Source organism: Homalodisca vitripennis, chromosome 1 (assembly GCF_021130785.1).
Source record: "Homalodisca vitripennis isolate AUS2020 chromosome 1, UT_GWSS_2.1, whole genome shotgun sequence".
In the NCBI taxonomy this organism is placed as follows: Eukaryota; Metazoa; Arthropoda; class Insecta; order Hemiptera; family Cicadellidae; genus Homalodisca; species Homalodisca vitripennis.
The window spans coordinates 71,307,163-71,320,108 of NC_060207.1; the positions used below are offsets into that span (position 1 = coordinate 71,307,163).

General features: G+C 33.0%; 1 protein-coding gene across 2 annotated transcripts in view; it reads right to left on the bottom strand.

Annotated features, from left to right (window-relative positions):
• The window catches only part of LOC124364201 (nuclear pore complex protein Nup160), an 86,038-nt gene that overhangs the window by 31,671 nt on the left and 41,421 nt on the right, over positions 1-12,946 (bottom strand). For both annotated transcript variants that reach the window (XM_046819512.1, XM_046819502.1), the window contains exons 16-19: positions 11,993-12,093; positions 10,666-10,761; positions 5,258-5,558; positions 695-834 (exon numbers count right to left, since the gene is read on the bottom strand). In XM_046819512.1, the coding sequence (XP_046675468.1) occupies positions 695-834; positions 5,258-5,558; positions 10,666-10,761; positions 11,993-12,093 (638 nt within the window). The remainder of the gene's footprint in view (positions 1-694; positions 835-5,257; positions 5,559-10,665; positions 10,762-11,992; positions 12,094-12,946) is intronic.

Genomic DNA, 12,946 nt, shown 5'->3' on the forward strand with positions numbered 1-12,946 from the left:
AAATATCACATTAAGTATTAAAAAGAATTAATTTTTAAGTCTATTTACAAGATGACAAACCAAATTTCAAAACAAATTAATGATAGCTTATTGACAATATGTTGATTTTTTTATCATTTCTAACTTCACATACATATCAGTGATATACATATGTTGTATTTTAGACGAAATATAGAGAAGTTTTATGTTTAATTTTTCTGTTTTCATTGAAGATGTATCTGTAGCGCACTAACCAGGCAAGTGAGAGATCCGGATTCGAGTCCCGATGGAGCAAGTACTTTTTGTGATTCAATGTTTATTGAAATTTAATTAGGCTATTGCCATTTATATAAATGTAATGTGTTTGTGTGTGTGTGCATGCACCTGCATATAAAACAAAGTAGTGGTTCTAATATATATATATATACATTTTCTTCACAAAGCCCATCTTTTTCCCAAATTCTTAAGCTATTTTCTGAGCTGTCATAACTAATACGTACTCAATTTAAATTTGATAACACTATACTTCATTTAAATTTTAAAGTATTTATTCATATTTAAACTCAAAACAATAAAACAAATAGATTATTTTAGAATAGTCAACAACATTCAGTAACATGGTAGTTAATTCTCTAAAATCACTAATTCTAGTTAGATTTCTTAGGTTTCTGTAGCTTGTAAGAAGCAATAGAAAGTTAACTCTGTCAACTTTTACCTCTTGTTGGCCAGTTGGTTTTACTATCCAAGCGTAGTTGGGGTCTACCAGCATCAGTGTGTTGAGACAAACTGCATAACATTGCTGTTGGACATCTGCACTCTCGGCTCTCATACCCTGCTCTAACATCACCGAGGCACCTGACACAACAGTCACATTATACCATCTACCCACACATTTCTTTAAAAGTTATAAATCAATTTTTTAAATGTTATAAAGTCTTAACAGGTGAAGTGAAGCCCATATTGACACAACCTGTGAACTAGTGGCTTAAAATGGCATCTGAACAACAACCATAAGCAAAATGTTTATGTCTGTAAACTGTTGTTTCTATCACACCCATTTAATTTTGATATAAGACTGGATACTTTACTTTTTTTTATTATGAACAGAATATTTATTTCATTTCTGAAATGCTAATGAATTTATCTTTATTTCTTATGTGACTAAGGTATTGACTAAGAACTATTGATGTTTAGAAAATCAAATGTTTAAGAAACTTTTAGCATAGTAGAATGTGAATAACTCAAGGGACCAATGAAACATTTTAATTGTCCACAAATTTGTATTACACAAGTGTATTAAGCCATTGGGGAAGACACACACATACAGGGTCTGTATAATAAGTAACCGGACTGACTTCAGGAAATTTTTTATTGGCAAAATATGTACAATTTTTCTTTAGAAATCTTCAAAGTAGTCCCCATTGGAGTCGATAACACGCTGATACCGTATTTTCCAATCCCTGAACGCTCCCTGGAAGTCGGCAACCTCGATGTTGTCTAGAGCCCTCGTCGTAGCACGTTGAACGTTTTCCAGAGTCCCGAACCGCATCCCCTTAAGGTGTCTCTTGATCTTGGGGAACAGAAAGAAGTCCGGTGGTACCATATCCGGGCTGTAAGGAGGCTGTGGCAACGTTGCCCTCGACTGTTTTGCCAACTGTTCGGTGACGAGCAGGCAGGGGTGCGACGGTGCATTGTCGTGATGGAGAATCCACGAATCGGCAATCTCCGGACGGACTCGGTGAACCCGGGCGGTTAGTCGACGGAGCACCTCTCTGTAGTACTGGCCGTTTACAGTTTGACCGGGTGGCACAAACTCTTTGTGAACAATGCCTTCACGTCAAAGAAAGCAATGAGCATCGACTTCACCTTCGATTTGCTCATGCGCGCATTTTTCGGTCGTGGTGACGCCGGTGTGTGCCACTCCGAACTCTGCCGCTTCGTCTCAGGATCGTATTGAAAAACCCACGTCTCGTCTCGTGTAATAACGTGGTTGAAAAACTCTGGTTCGGTTTGCAGTCGATCAAGGATTTCCGAAGCGACAGCAACACGACGCTTCTTTTGCTCATCAGTCAGGTGTTTGGGTACCAGCTTCGCGCAGATCTTCCTCATGCCCAGATCGTTCTTAATAATGTTTTGAACGGTCATCTTATCAATTCCGACCTCATCTGCGATAGCCCGAATGCTCAGACGACGATCACTGTTCAACACATCACGCACTTTTTGCACATTTGTGTCCGTGTGACTCGTTGATGGAGGACCGACGCGCTGTTTGTCATGGACGTCATCGCGGCCCTCCCGGAAATTTTTGTGCCACTGAAACACCTGAGTTCTGGACAGAGCATCCTCACCGTAAGCCTCTTGAATCATTTGAAGAGTTTCCGTGGCCGTTTTCTTGAGTTTGACACAAAATTTAATGCTAAAACGTTGCTCGATCGTACTCTCCATTTTCACTCCGACGGGGTAACTGAACATGCACTCCGCTCTCGCTCGATACTAACTCTCCAAGCTCTTGGAGGCAACTGCTGCAGCCCAGTTCCCTTTCACTAGACCCCCCACCACCACTACAGCACCAGATACCGGTTAGCAGACGCTTTGACAGAGCGGGGCAGGCTCAGTCCAGTTACTTATTATACAGACCCTGTACATGCTGGTTACATGTTGATTGGTCCCAGACTTAATGTTGAGTCAAGCACCTATTAAGTAGCCTATGTTTAACCACTCTGTAAAATACCTGACAGATATCGTTGCGATGGTCTTGTTCTGATTCCTTTACTAAGAAGATAATACATTCTATTTCAGGCAGAACTGAATTGACCTCCTATTTGTTGGAACATATTCTCATTGCTTTTGTTCGTCAGCTGCTATATGCGAGGTTAGGTGTGCTGGTTGTTTTTGTTTAGTAGTGAGATTGATTGTAATGAGTGTAAAAACTGTGGGATTCTGTTGCTGCCCTGTTATTAGACAGTGATTAAAAGAGTACAAATCTGATATCGGTTAATGATAGAAGTTTGGAAGACATAATTATTTTCCATGCTCAAAAACAGTTTGCCGATTGATGGTTTGTGCAAGGATGAAGAACTTGAATGTCAAGATGAAGGTTATTTGGATTGTCTTCCACTTGTAGAATATTTTTAGTTAATTGTAGAGTAATGTTGTGTACGGTGAATTTTTAAAAATCCTTGGAAAAAAGTTTCAGTTAATGTCCAGCAAAATCATAAAAACCATTACTTGTAATATTTTCCTCGCCTTTACTTTTATTATTTTGCTGATTTTATTTTTAAGCTAATTATTTGAGATAGATGCAAGAAAAACTTTTATTTGTCTAAAAAAACTTGTCATATCTTAGGTAAAGTATGTTAAAGTTCGTTTGAAACTAACTACAAGTAATAAAAAAATCTGTTTTCAAAAAAAGAAAAAATATAAATATAAATAAATGTAAAAAATTAACAGTTTCTTGAAATTAATATTATTTGCACAAATATGGCATTTAATATATTTAATGATAATTTTACTGTAAAGACAGTGGAAAAATAAAATTCCATCCTCACAATTTCTCATTTTGATTACACTCACCAAATCTTCAGTGATCACACGTGGTCAAACTGAACGCTCTTTGTCATGAACTGTTTTCTTGGCCATCCTTCAACTCTCCATCCCATTCTGGCATTTTATCTTAACTCATTGTATTATCACCAACATTTCATAAAGCTAACATGTTTCTTGCATTAAAATACTGTATTACTAATTATATCTCACACAAGCAAGGTAATTTAATAGAGATGGGAAAATCCAGAATTTTTTAATCTCGATATTGATTCTGAATCTTAAAAAATTGATTTCCGATTCCTAATAGCTTCATTTTAAGCTAAGTACAGTTTAAACAAAATCACCACCAAACCAATTTCTTTCATTTTTAAACCTTCTAAAGAATTAGAATTAGTTATATTACAAAAAGTAATCCATGAAAACAATTCAGTTCTAATGGGATTTGCATACATTCAGAGTATATTATATGTATTGTAAAAACAAAATCATATCCCCAAATTCTACTTTAATTTGATAGATTATAATATGGCCTTCAGAATATATACTTTTAATCTGTAAAAAATATAGACCTAAACTTGAATAACTTTTTAAACTTGAATTAGACAAATTTTAAACCACTCCTAGCCATGATAAAAAAAAATATAAACAATATATTTTATGGAGGAAATACCTGCGCATACATGAAGCAAACCCATGGCACTGCACAAACATATACATAGAAAATAGAAACTGCAAGCAAAACATTGTTTTAAAAAGAAGGATATTTTGTTAATGATCACCTTTTTTGATAAATAAAATACAACAAAAACATGTTTTAGCGATAGGTAATTAAGACGAAGCGTGGTCTTCTGCAAAAACATGTAGCAGACTTGTGGCTATCCCAAGAATAATTATAGAAAATACTAACTGCAAGCAACATATTGTTTAAACAATTATGATTTCTTCATTAGGACTTAAATATTTTCAAGCAGAAAGTACGATAAAAACAAGTTTTCATGATCAGTAATTTGCTTAATGCTGATCAGCTGTGATCTGATTATAAACCCAGCAGACTAACAACGCTGTTTGAACATAAATATTAAAAATACAAAACATTTTCTATTATGTATTTATGGTTTTAAAGATTCAAAGTACGGCAAAACACGTTTTAGCAATTTGTATTTTGTATAACCAATATTCAACGAAGCGGCGATTCTTCGCAGATTCAAGTGTCGAGTCATATCAATAGATTCTCAAATCCAAATTTTTGTAGATAATTCAGTGGATTCGAAATTCAGCTTCGACCCATCACTATGATTCAATAATCTTAATCTTAAACTTTTTAAAGACATACAATTAATCATAAATCCTAGCTGCAAAACTGCAAATAGCACATATTTTCAAGAGATGCTGGGATGCAACATCCATGCTCGTTATGGTGCTTGTCTGAACTATAATAGTACATGAGTTAATGACCATTACATTAAGTACATTTAGTTCTTTGTACTTAATACATTCCAAGTAACTTCGAATGTACTGCCAATATTTTATAACTAACTCTTACAAGTTGATTTTTCCTCTCTACACATAAATATTTATTAACATAAATTTATATTAAATAATTTTAAAATGAATAAAACCCGAGTAACTTGTTTATGTTAACAACCTGTAACTCCTGAGAAAAATAAACTTTAGTGAAAAAACTTATGTTTTAATTAGTAGATCTAAACTGTTGCCTTCTCAATGAACTCACCCTTGCGGAAGTTCATATTCTTGACATGAAGAGAGAAAAGGACGTTGTAATAGATAGCAGCTGTAGCAGAGTCACGTGTACGCGCCTTGTTTTCCAACAAGGCCTCTAGCTGGGCGAGCATGCCACTATACGGCAGATCTAACAGTAGCCGCAGCTGCCTTGCCTCTACCAGTGCCACGACCAGGTCTCGCAGGCAGTTCTCCCGCCTCCCCTCATCCGGGTTGGCTTCCAGTGCTGAGTAGGCTGCCTCAAAGTGACCTAGCTCCAGGTGGTGCTTGAATGTTACCGAACGCAGCATGGGCTGCACAGTACAAATTTGTTCGTTTTTAGATCTGGTAGAGAAATTACTGGATAAAAGACAAGGGGAGCCCATTTTAAATTGCTCATTGTGTTTATTTTTCAAACACATTTTAACAGACTGAAATGAATTTTATATTTCCTAATATAAGACACCAACATGAGATTTTGAAAACAAAATTTTAAATAACTCTTTACACAATACAAAACTAAACTACTAAAAACAGCAGTTGTATCTGTGTCTTTTTCACCTATCATAAATAGATTTTAACAAACTGATAATTTAATACATTTGAAATATAAATATTAATCACTAAACAATTTTCAAATCTGCTTGAAAATAACAGGGAAACATTTACCAATTTCATGGTCCAATAAACTGTTGGCATCTTTCTGACTTAGTCATATAAGTGCTGTCCAGAAAGTAATTTATGTTTTAAAATTTAATAAACACCAACATTAAATGGCCACTGTATTGTGGCTCTTGTTTTACAGTAATAGTAGAGTTTATTAATTTATGGTTAGGTGTAAGAGAGGACTTAATAGTCCTAACCTCGCCAATTGAATATGTTTTACGTTGTATTCAATAAAGACATTTTTCATTTCATTTAATTAAATACACTTGAAAACCAAATTTTCAAGCTACATTCTATGAAATCTCCAGATGCACTGACAGCATTGGATCAACTGTTTCAATGCAACTGTAGTAGAACTATGCCTCCTGTGATTTAAAACAACTTGTTATAGCGAGGGTTTTGTCACAATGTCATGCATTTAAATACAACAAATTTGTGAAAAGGCAAAAAAAGTACTGCAATTGAGAATAAACTCACAAACTGTTTAATTTGATTATACCACCATTCCATCAGTTGTATTGCCTGGTCAACTACTTTGGTATACAACATAAATGTCAGTGTGCCCATTTAAAAATGTAATGAACCAATGTCTCAACCCTTCTTCAATAATTTTCTTCCCCATAAACTCCACAAAAATACCCGTGGTTGTAACTCGGTTTACATTTTTTTGCAAACAAATTTAATAAAGACCATACCTCACAACTGTAAAACTTGAGATGCCATTCATTCATTACTGTAAATCAGTTCTGTAATTGAATAATATGTATTAAATTATTAATAAATGAATTTTTAATTACCCCATATAACCAACTAAACTACAGCAAGCAGAAGCAAGAGAAACCATGTGCTCCCATGACTGGATGCATGCTGGGTCTCAGATGGTAGTAAAACCCATTCTGTTCTACTGCTACAATAAAATATAAACTACAGCAAGCAGAAGCAAGAGAAACAATGTGCTCCCATGACGGGATGCATGCTGGGTCTCAGATGGTAGTAAAACCCATTCTGTTCTACTGCTACAATAAAAATAAATATAAACTACAGCAAGAAGAAGCAAGAGAAACCATGTGCTCCCATGACTGGATGCATGCTAGGTCTCAGATGGTAGTAAAATCCATTCTGTTCTACTGCTACAATAAAATATAAACTACAGCAAGCAGAAGCAAGAGAAACCATGTGCTCCCATGACTGGATGCATGCTGGGTCTCAGATGGTAGTAAAACCCATTCTGTTCTACTGCTACAATAAAATATAAACTACAGCAAGCAGAAGCAAGAGAAACCATGTGCTCCCATGACTGGATGCATGCTGGGTCTCAGATGGTAGTAAAATCCATTCTGTTCTACTGCTACAATAAAATATAAACTACAGCAAGCAGAAGCAAGAGAAACCATGTGCTCCCATGACTGGATGCATGCTGGGTCTCAGATGGTAGTAAAACCCATTCTGTTCTACTGCTACAATAAAATTTAAACTACAGCAAGAAGAAGCAAGAGAAACCATGTGCTCCATGACTGGATGCAAGCTGGGTCTCAGATGGTAGTAAAACCCATTCTGTTCTACTGCTACAATAAAATATAAACTACAGCAAGCAGAAGCAAGAGAAACCATGTGCTTCCATGACTGGATGCATGCTGGGTCTCAGATGGTAGTAAAACCCATTCTGTTCTACTGCTACAATAAAATATAAACTACAGCAAGCAGAAGCAAGAGAAACAATGTGCTCCCATGACTGGATGCATGCTGGGTCTCAGATGGTAGTAAAACCCATTCTGTTCTACTGCTACAATAAAATTTAAACTACAGCAAGAAGAAGCAAGAGAAACCATGTGCTCCCATGACTGGATGCATGCTGGGTCTCAGATGGTAGTAAAATCCATTCTGTTCTACTGCTACAATAAAATATAAACTACAGCAAGCAGAAGCAAGAGAAACCATGTGCTCCCATGACTGGATGCATGCTGGGTCTCAGATGGTAGTAAAACCCATTCTGTTCTACTGCTATAATAAAATATAAACTACAGCAAGCAGAAGCAAGAGAAACCATGTGCTCCCATGACTGGATGCATGCTGGGTCTCAGATGGTAGTAAAACCCATTCTGTTCTACTGCTACAATAAAATATATATACTAAATCAAGCAGAAGCAAGAGAAACTACTTTTTGGATGGATTTCATACGGAGTTTTATTTAATGGCTGTAGTAATACAATCTTGAATTTTTATTCCATGAAAACAATGTTACTCAGGCACTTTTACACTTTTTTTTCATAATCGCATTATGGGAGATATCTCATTTTGAGGATGTTATTAAAATGCGTTTAAATCTATTTGAGTTTCTCTCGTAAAGTTTATACTTTGTAAGACTTATATGATGAAAACAATAATATTTGGTGTTTTTCTGAATAACTAGTAAAAATATTGAAAACTGTTTATATGCATAATAAAATGAAACATCACCCCTGATTCAACAACTCAAAATATGATTTTAAATGTGCATGAAGTTTAACATTGTTGTAATCGGGCTAAAATCAAGATGGCCACCACTACATCCATTTCTTAATGTACAGAATCAATATTTGTTTACTTATAATCTACAAACATTAGACATAGCTTAACCCTTTTAATGCTGGAGCATGATAAAGAAAGTTTGTTCATAAAATGCCAGAAATCTCTCAAGGTACTACTGAAAAATTTCAGCAATTTTGTCAATTTTACTAAAACATCTATAGAATCAAAACGGGTTTAGATAGGCTATTAATTTTACAAATAAATTGTTTAAATGAAATACATAAACTACGTATATACTGCTAATTTATTGTATTTAAAAAAAACACACACAGATGGTTCTTAAAAATATTTCGAGCATTTTTCCAGTTTCATATGCAAAATAGCATTTGGAAAAAATATTTCTCAAAACAACTAGTACTACTATGTACAACAACTAAACTTGTACACACAAATCAAAAATTATTTTGTTATTTACACTACTTTTTTGTGTAAACCTATGTTTTCACTTTTTCTCATAGACCTAACTAATCTCATGAGATTCAAACACAGTTTATAAAATACACAGGCTATCACTGAGTTCTGAATTAATTTAAACCAGATTTAGAAACAGTTACCAGAAAAAACAATTTTCCTTCATAAAAACTGTAAAACAAATCTTATATTTAAATGTAAAATGTAGTATTAAAAGTTAAAAACATAAAAATATTTATTTACGGTATATATTTTTTAGTTTCACATATGAAATAACCCTTTGAAAAATTATTCCCCTATAAAACATAGAGAAAATTGAACTAACTAAAAACATAAAAAGTGTCGATTAATATTTTAAAAACTGTAAAAATTATGTTGTTTTTTAGAAAGCAATATTTTTACTTTTTTATTTTTTTACACTCCATTAAACTAAACATATAAATAATTTTATAATATTGCTATAAATGCGTTGGCACAAAAATGGTTAATAAATACATTTATTACTTCAGAATTGTCCAGTTACAATAGTAGATGTGTGTACTCAGCCTCAGCATATGTGTTAAAAGTACTATAAAAAAAATTTTTTAAGAAATTAATTATGTACAGCTTTATTGCATGTGTGTGAGTTAACATCGTTTAGATATTTAGGTTGATTTCCGTGTTTTCTCAAATTTTCAGTAGTAACTATGGAAATGTCTTCTTGATCACTTTACAAGTATGTATACTGAATAACTTATTTTCTTAACACTTTGTACCCTGAGCCCGAGTATAGGTCGGGCCGCATCGGCAGCACCTGCTACCGGCGCCCGAGTATAGCTCGGGTTGTGTTATTTAATTGCATTATTTAGCTCAGTCATCTTATTTTTGGATTCAAACATTTTGATTATGTTCATTGGTTGTCTAAGTTCGTATTTGTTGGTTTTGAGATCCCTGGGTCACGTTTTAGTAATGAAATACGTATATTTATCGTCGTACTACAAGCGAGTCTAGACAGCTGATCGTAGGCGCCGCGGCTGATCGTCGGTACTGTCAGTTTGCTTTTTAGTGTTTTACGTAGTGAGTCTTAGTGATGTCTTACTAAGTTTTCTACAAATCTTGCCGACAAATACTGAAGCAAATGTTATTATAATGTATTATAAATGTGAATTTCACTGTTTGTAAATAATCAGAACTTTAGTTTCTTACTGAATGAAGTAAAGGAAATGTGACGTTATGCGTATGTTTTGTTTTGTATTTACACTCGCTTTGTTCTTTCTTCTCGACTTTCCGTTGATTTTCTTTTATATTCTTTACTTATTATTTTCGAGTTTAAATAATATGGGTGATGAAATCAAAAGTGATGCAATTCGCGATCTTTTGTTTGACTCCGAGTCGGAAAGTGACGATGATTTTGATACACACCTGGGACCAAATATTGATTTTATGAACGATCTAAACGAAAATGTGCGAGATCCTGTATTTGATTCAGACCATTGTGCTTTAAAAATTACCACACTAAGGCGAACTAACAAGTTATGTAGCAAAAACTTTTGTTGTATTTTTTACATAACATTCAATAGTATATAATAATTTTATTTTGAAAATAAACTTTATATTTGTATACATTTAAAAAAAAGTATGTATCTCTATCTTGAAAAAGATATATAGTGTAAGTCTACAGTACATAATTACTGTAATAACACAGAATTTTTAAAAGCATCATAAAACCCCCAGGGAGCCACGCCGAAACATGTATTAAGGGTCCGGGGTACAAAGTGTTAATAGTACAAAACTAACCAGATTAGGATCATCAGGTTCCGCCTCGGTGACCGCCAGCTGAGCCAACTCCAACACCAGGTCAGGGCAGTTGTGTTCCTTGAACAGCTGGATCATCTACAACATTTAAAATATTGTAATCAAACAGTTCAATGTATATAAACATTAAAGTTAACAAGAAAAATTGTGGACGTAGTAGAATTTACAAACAAAATTACTTTATTTTATCACAACTTTGTGTTATGTATGGAACAATGAAGTTAGTTGGAATTAATTAAAAAGTCAAGAGTTCCTACCTGCAGTTGCTGTTACATCATGTTCACCATTCACTGGTGTTAAGACATACATACTACTTTACAACATTCTAACTTCTGATAGAAACTAGTACTGAGTATTAGAAAAAAAGATTCTGATAACGGTAAAATAAGAAAATACTCTACACAATTCTTCACCTGTATTGGACCACTGAAAGTTGTTAAGTTAGACCAGACTTGTGTATACTCTAAAATGTTTATTATATGTTGTATAACATTTAACTTTAGAAGTGTAAATTGTACCATGATAACCCTAATTTTAAAAATATGTACACACTTTAAAGTTTTAACTGAAAAATGGCATCACAGCAATATAGCATCCATCTAATTTACAATGATCTTCTTATTGTACACATTCTTAAAAATTCAGAAACACTATAATACTTACTACTTTTCATCAAAAAATGAAATTAATAACATACTGTTTCAAATTTCTCAATAGACTAAAACATTTAGTGGATTTTAAAATTCAGTCGCTCTGTATTGACATCAGACAGAATTATTGAGGAGTAATGTTTGGAAGTATAGTCCAAAAAGTGTTTTTAAATTTCGAGTCCTCTCACAACAGAAGACTGATAGCATTATGATGTTAAGGAGTAATAGATTATAAACACAGTACATGACATAATTTCAAATTGTCTAATATATGGCTTATTAAAATTAAAGAAATTCAAAACTCAAAAAATATGTACACATAAAAAAGTATACACCTCTAGAATGTTTAGGTTAATGTGACATCATCATCCATATAATAATCAGCACAAACAATATGCAGCTAATTAAAAATATAGTAAAAACGAATATGACTATAGAGGTAAGTAACAATGTAGTAATAAGATCTATTTTGATGGTCAATGTTGTACATCATAGAATTCAGCAAAATAAAAATGTTGTAACTTAAATCAGAGTTGATTTAAATGAATATATTATATGTATAAAGTTAAAAAAAACAACATCACAGTCATTCCTATAACCAGAGTAAGTGATTTATATAACGGCAATCAGGAGACTATGTATAGAGCACATTCATATACCTGTAAGTAATGTGGAACATCAGCTCCTCTAATGGAAACCAAGTCAAATGCCTTGTATGCTTCTCCAGTTTCTAGAAGTGAATGCACCAACAGTATGTGCCCTAAAACAAAAATCATGTATAAATCATTAATTTTTAAAACAATTTCACATTATTTATTATATTGGCCATAATCATATAATTAACAATAATAAATTTTTCCACCTTCTTTCTATATTTGATTTTACTATAATAATGACTCAAATTCATTGTATATGCTGTGCATATATATGAGAAAGATCTGAATTCGAGTCCCGGTGGAGCAAGTACTTTTTGTGATTCAATGTTTTTGAAATTATATATAAATGTTTCTGACCAAGCTAGTTTTTGACAATAAAACTGTGGTCTAAGCAGTATACCTGAAAATACAAATTATTCATAACAAAACGTGTAATCTATCAAGTTTTGACAAATAAATATTTTTAAACAAACCATTGACTTATTTATGACAGAACCTTTTGAGAGTCACCTACTTAAGGACTGTAAACAGTGAAAAAGATAAACATTTTTTAAACATAAGAGGTTAAAGTGAAACCTTGCTTCCTGATCTTTGAACACAACCAGCATGATTATTAATAATACAATATATTTACATAGCTCTAATATTATTATATACTCTAATATAATGTATATACTTACTATAGGACAAAAATTATAAAAGATTATTTTGTCACTGAATGCCTTTTAAAATGAGAAAAGAAGGTGAACTTGTTGGTATCACATGACGAATATAATACAATGTAATGACTTATTTCATAAACCCATCTCACATTCATTTCAATACTTAATTTAATTTAGAAATTTATTAGTAATAATAATTAAATAATTATTTATAAATTGTCTCAAATTTTAATACAAACAATAATAAATACAAAATTAAATATATCAAAATTAATCAAAATTCACCTTATTACAT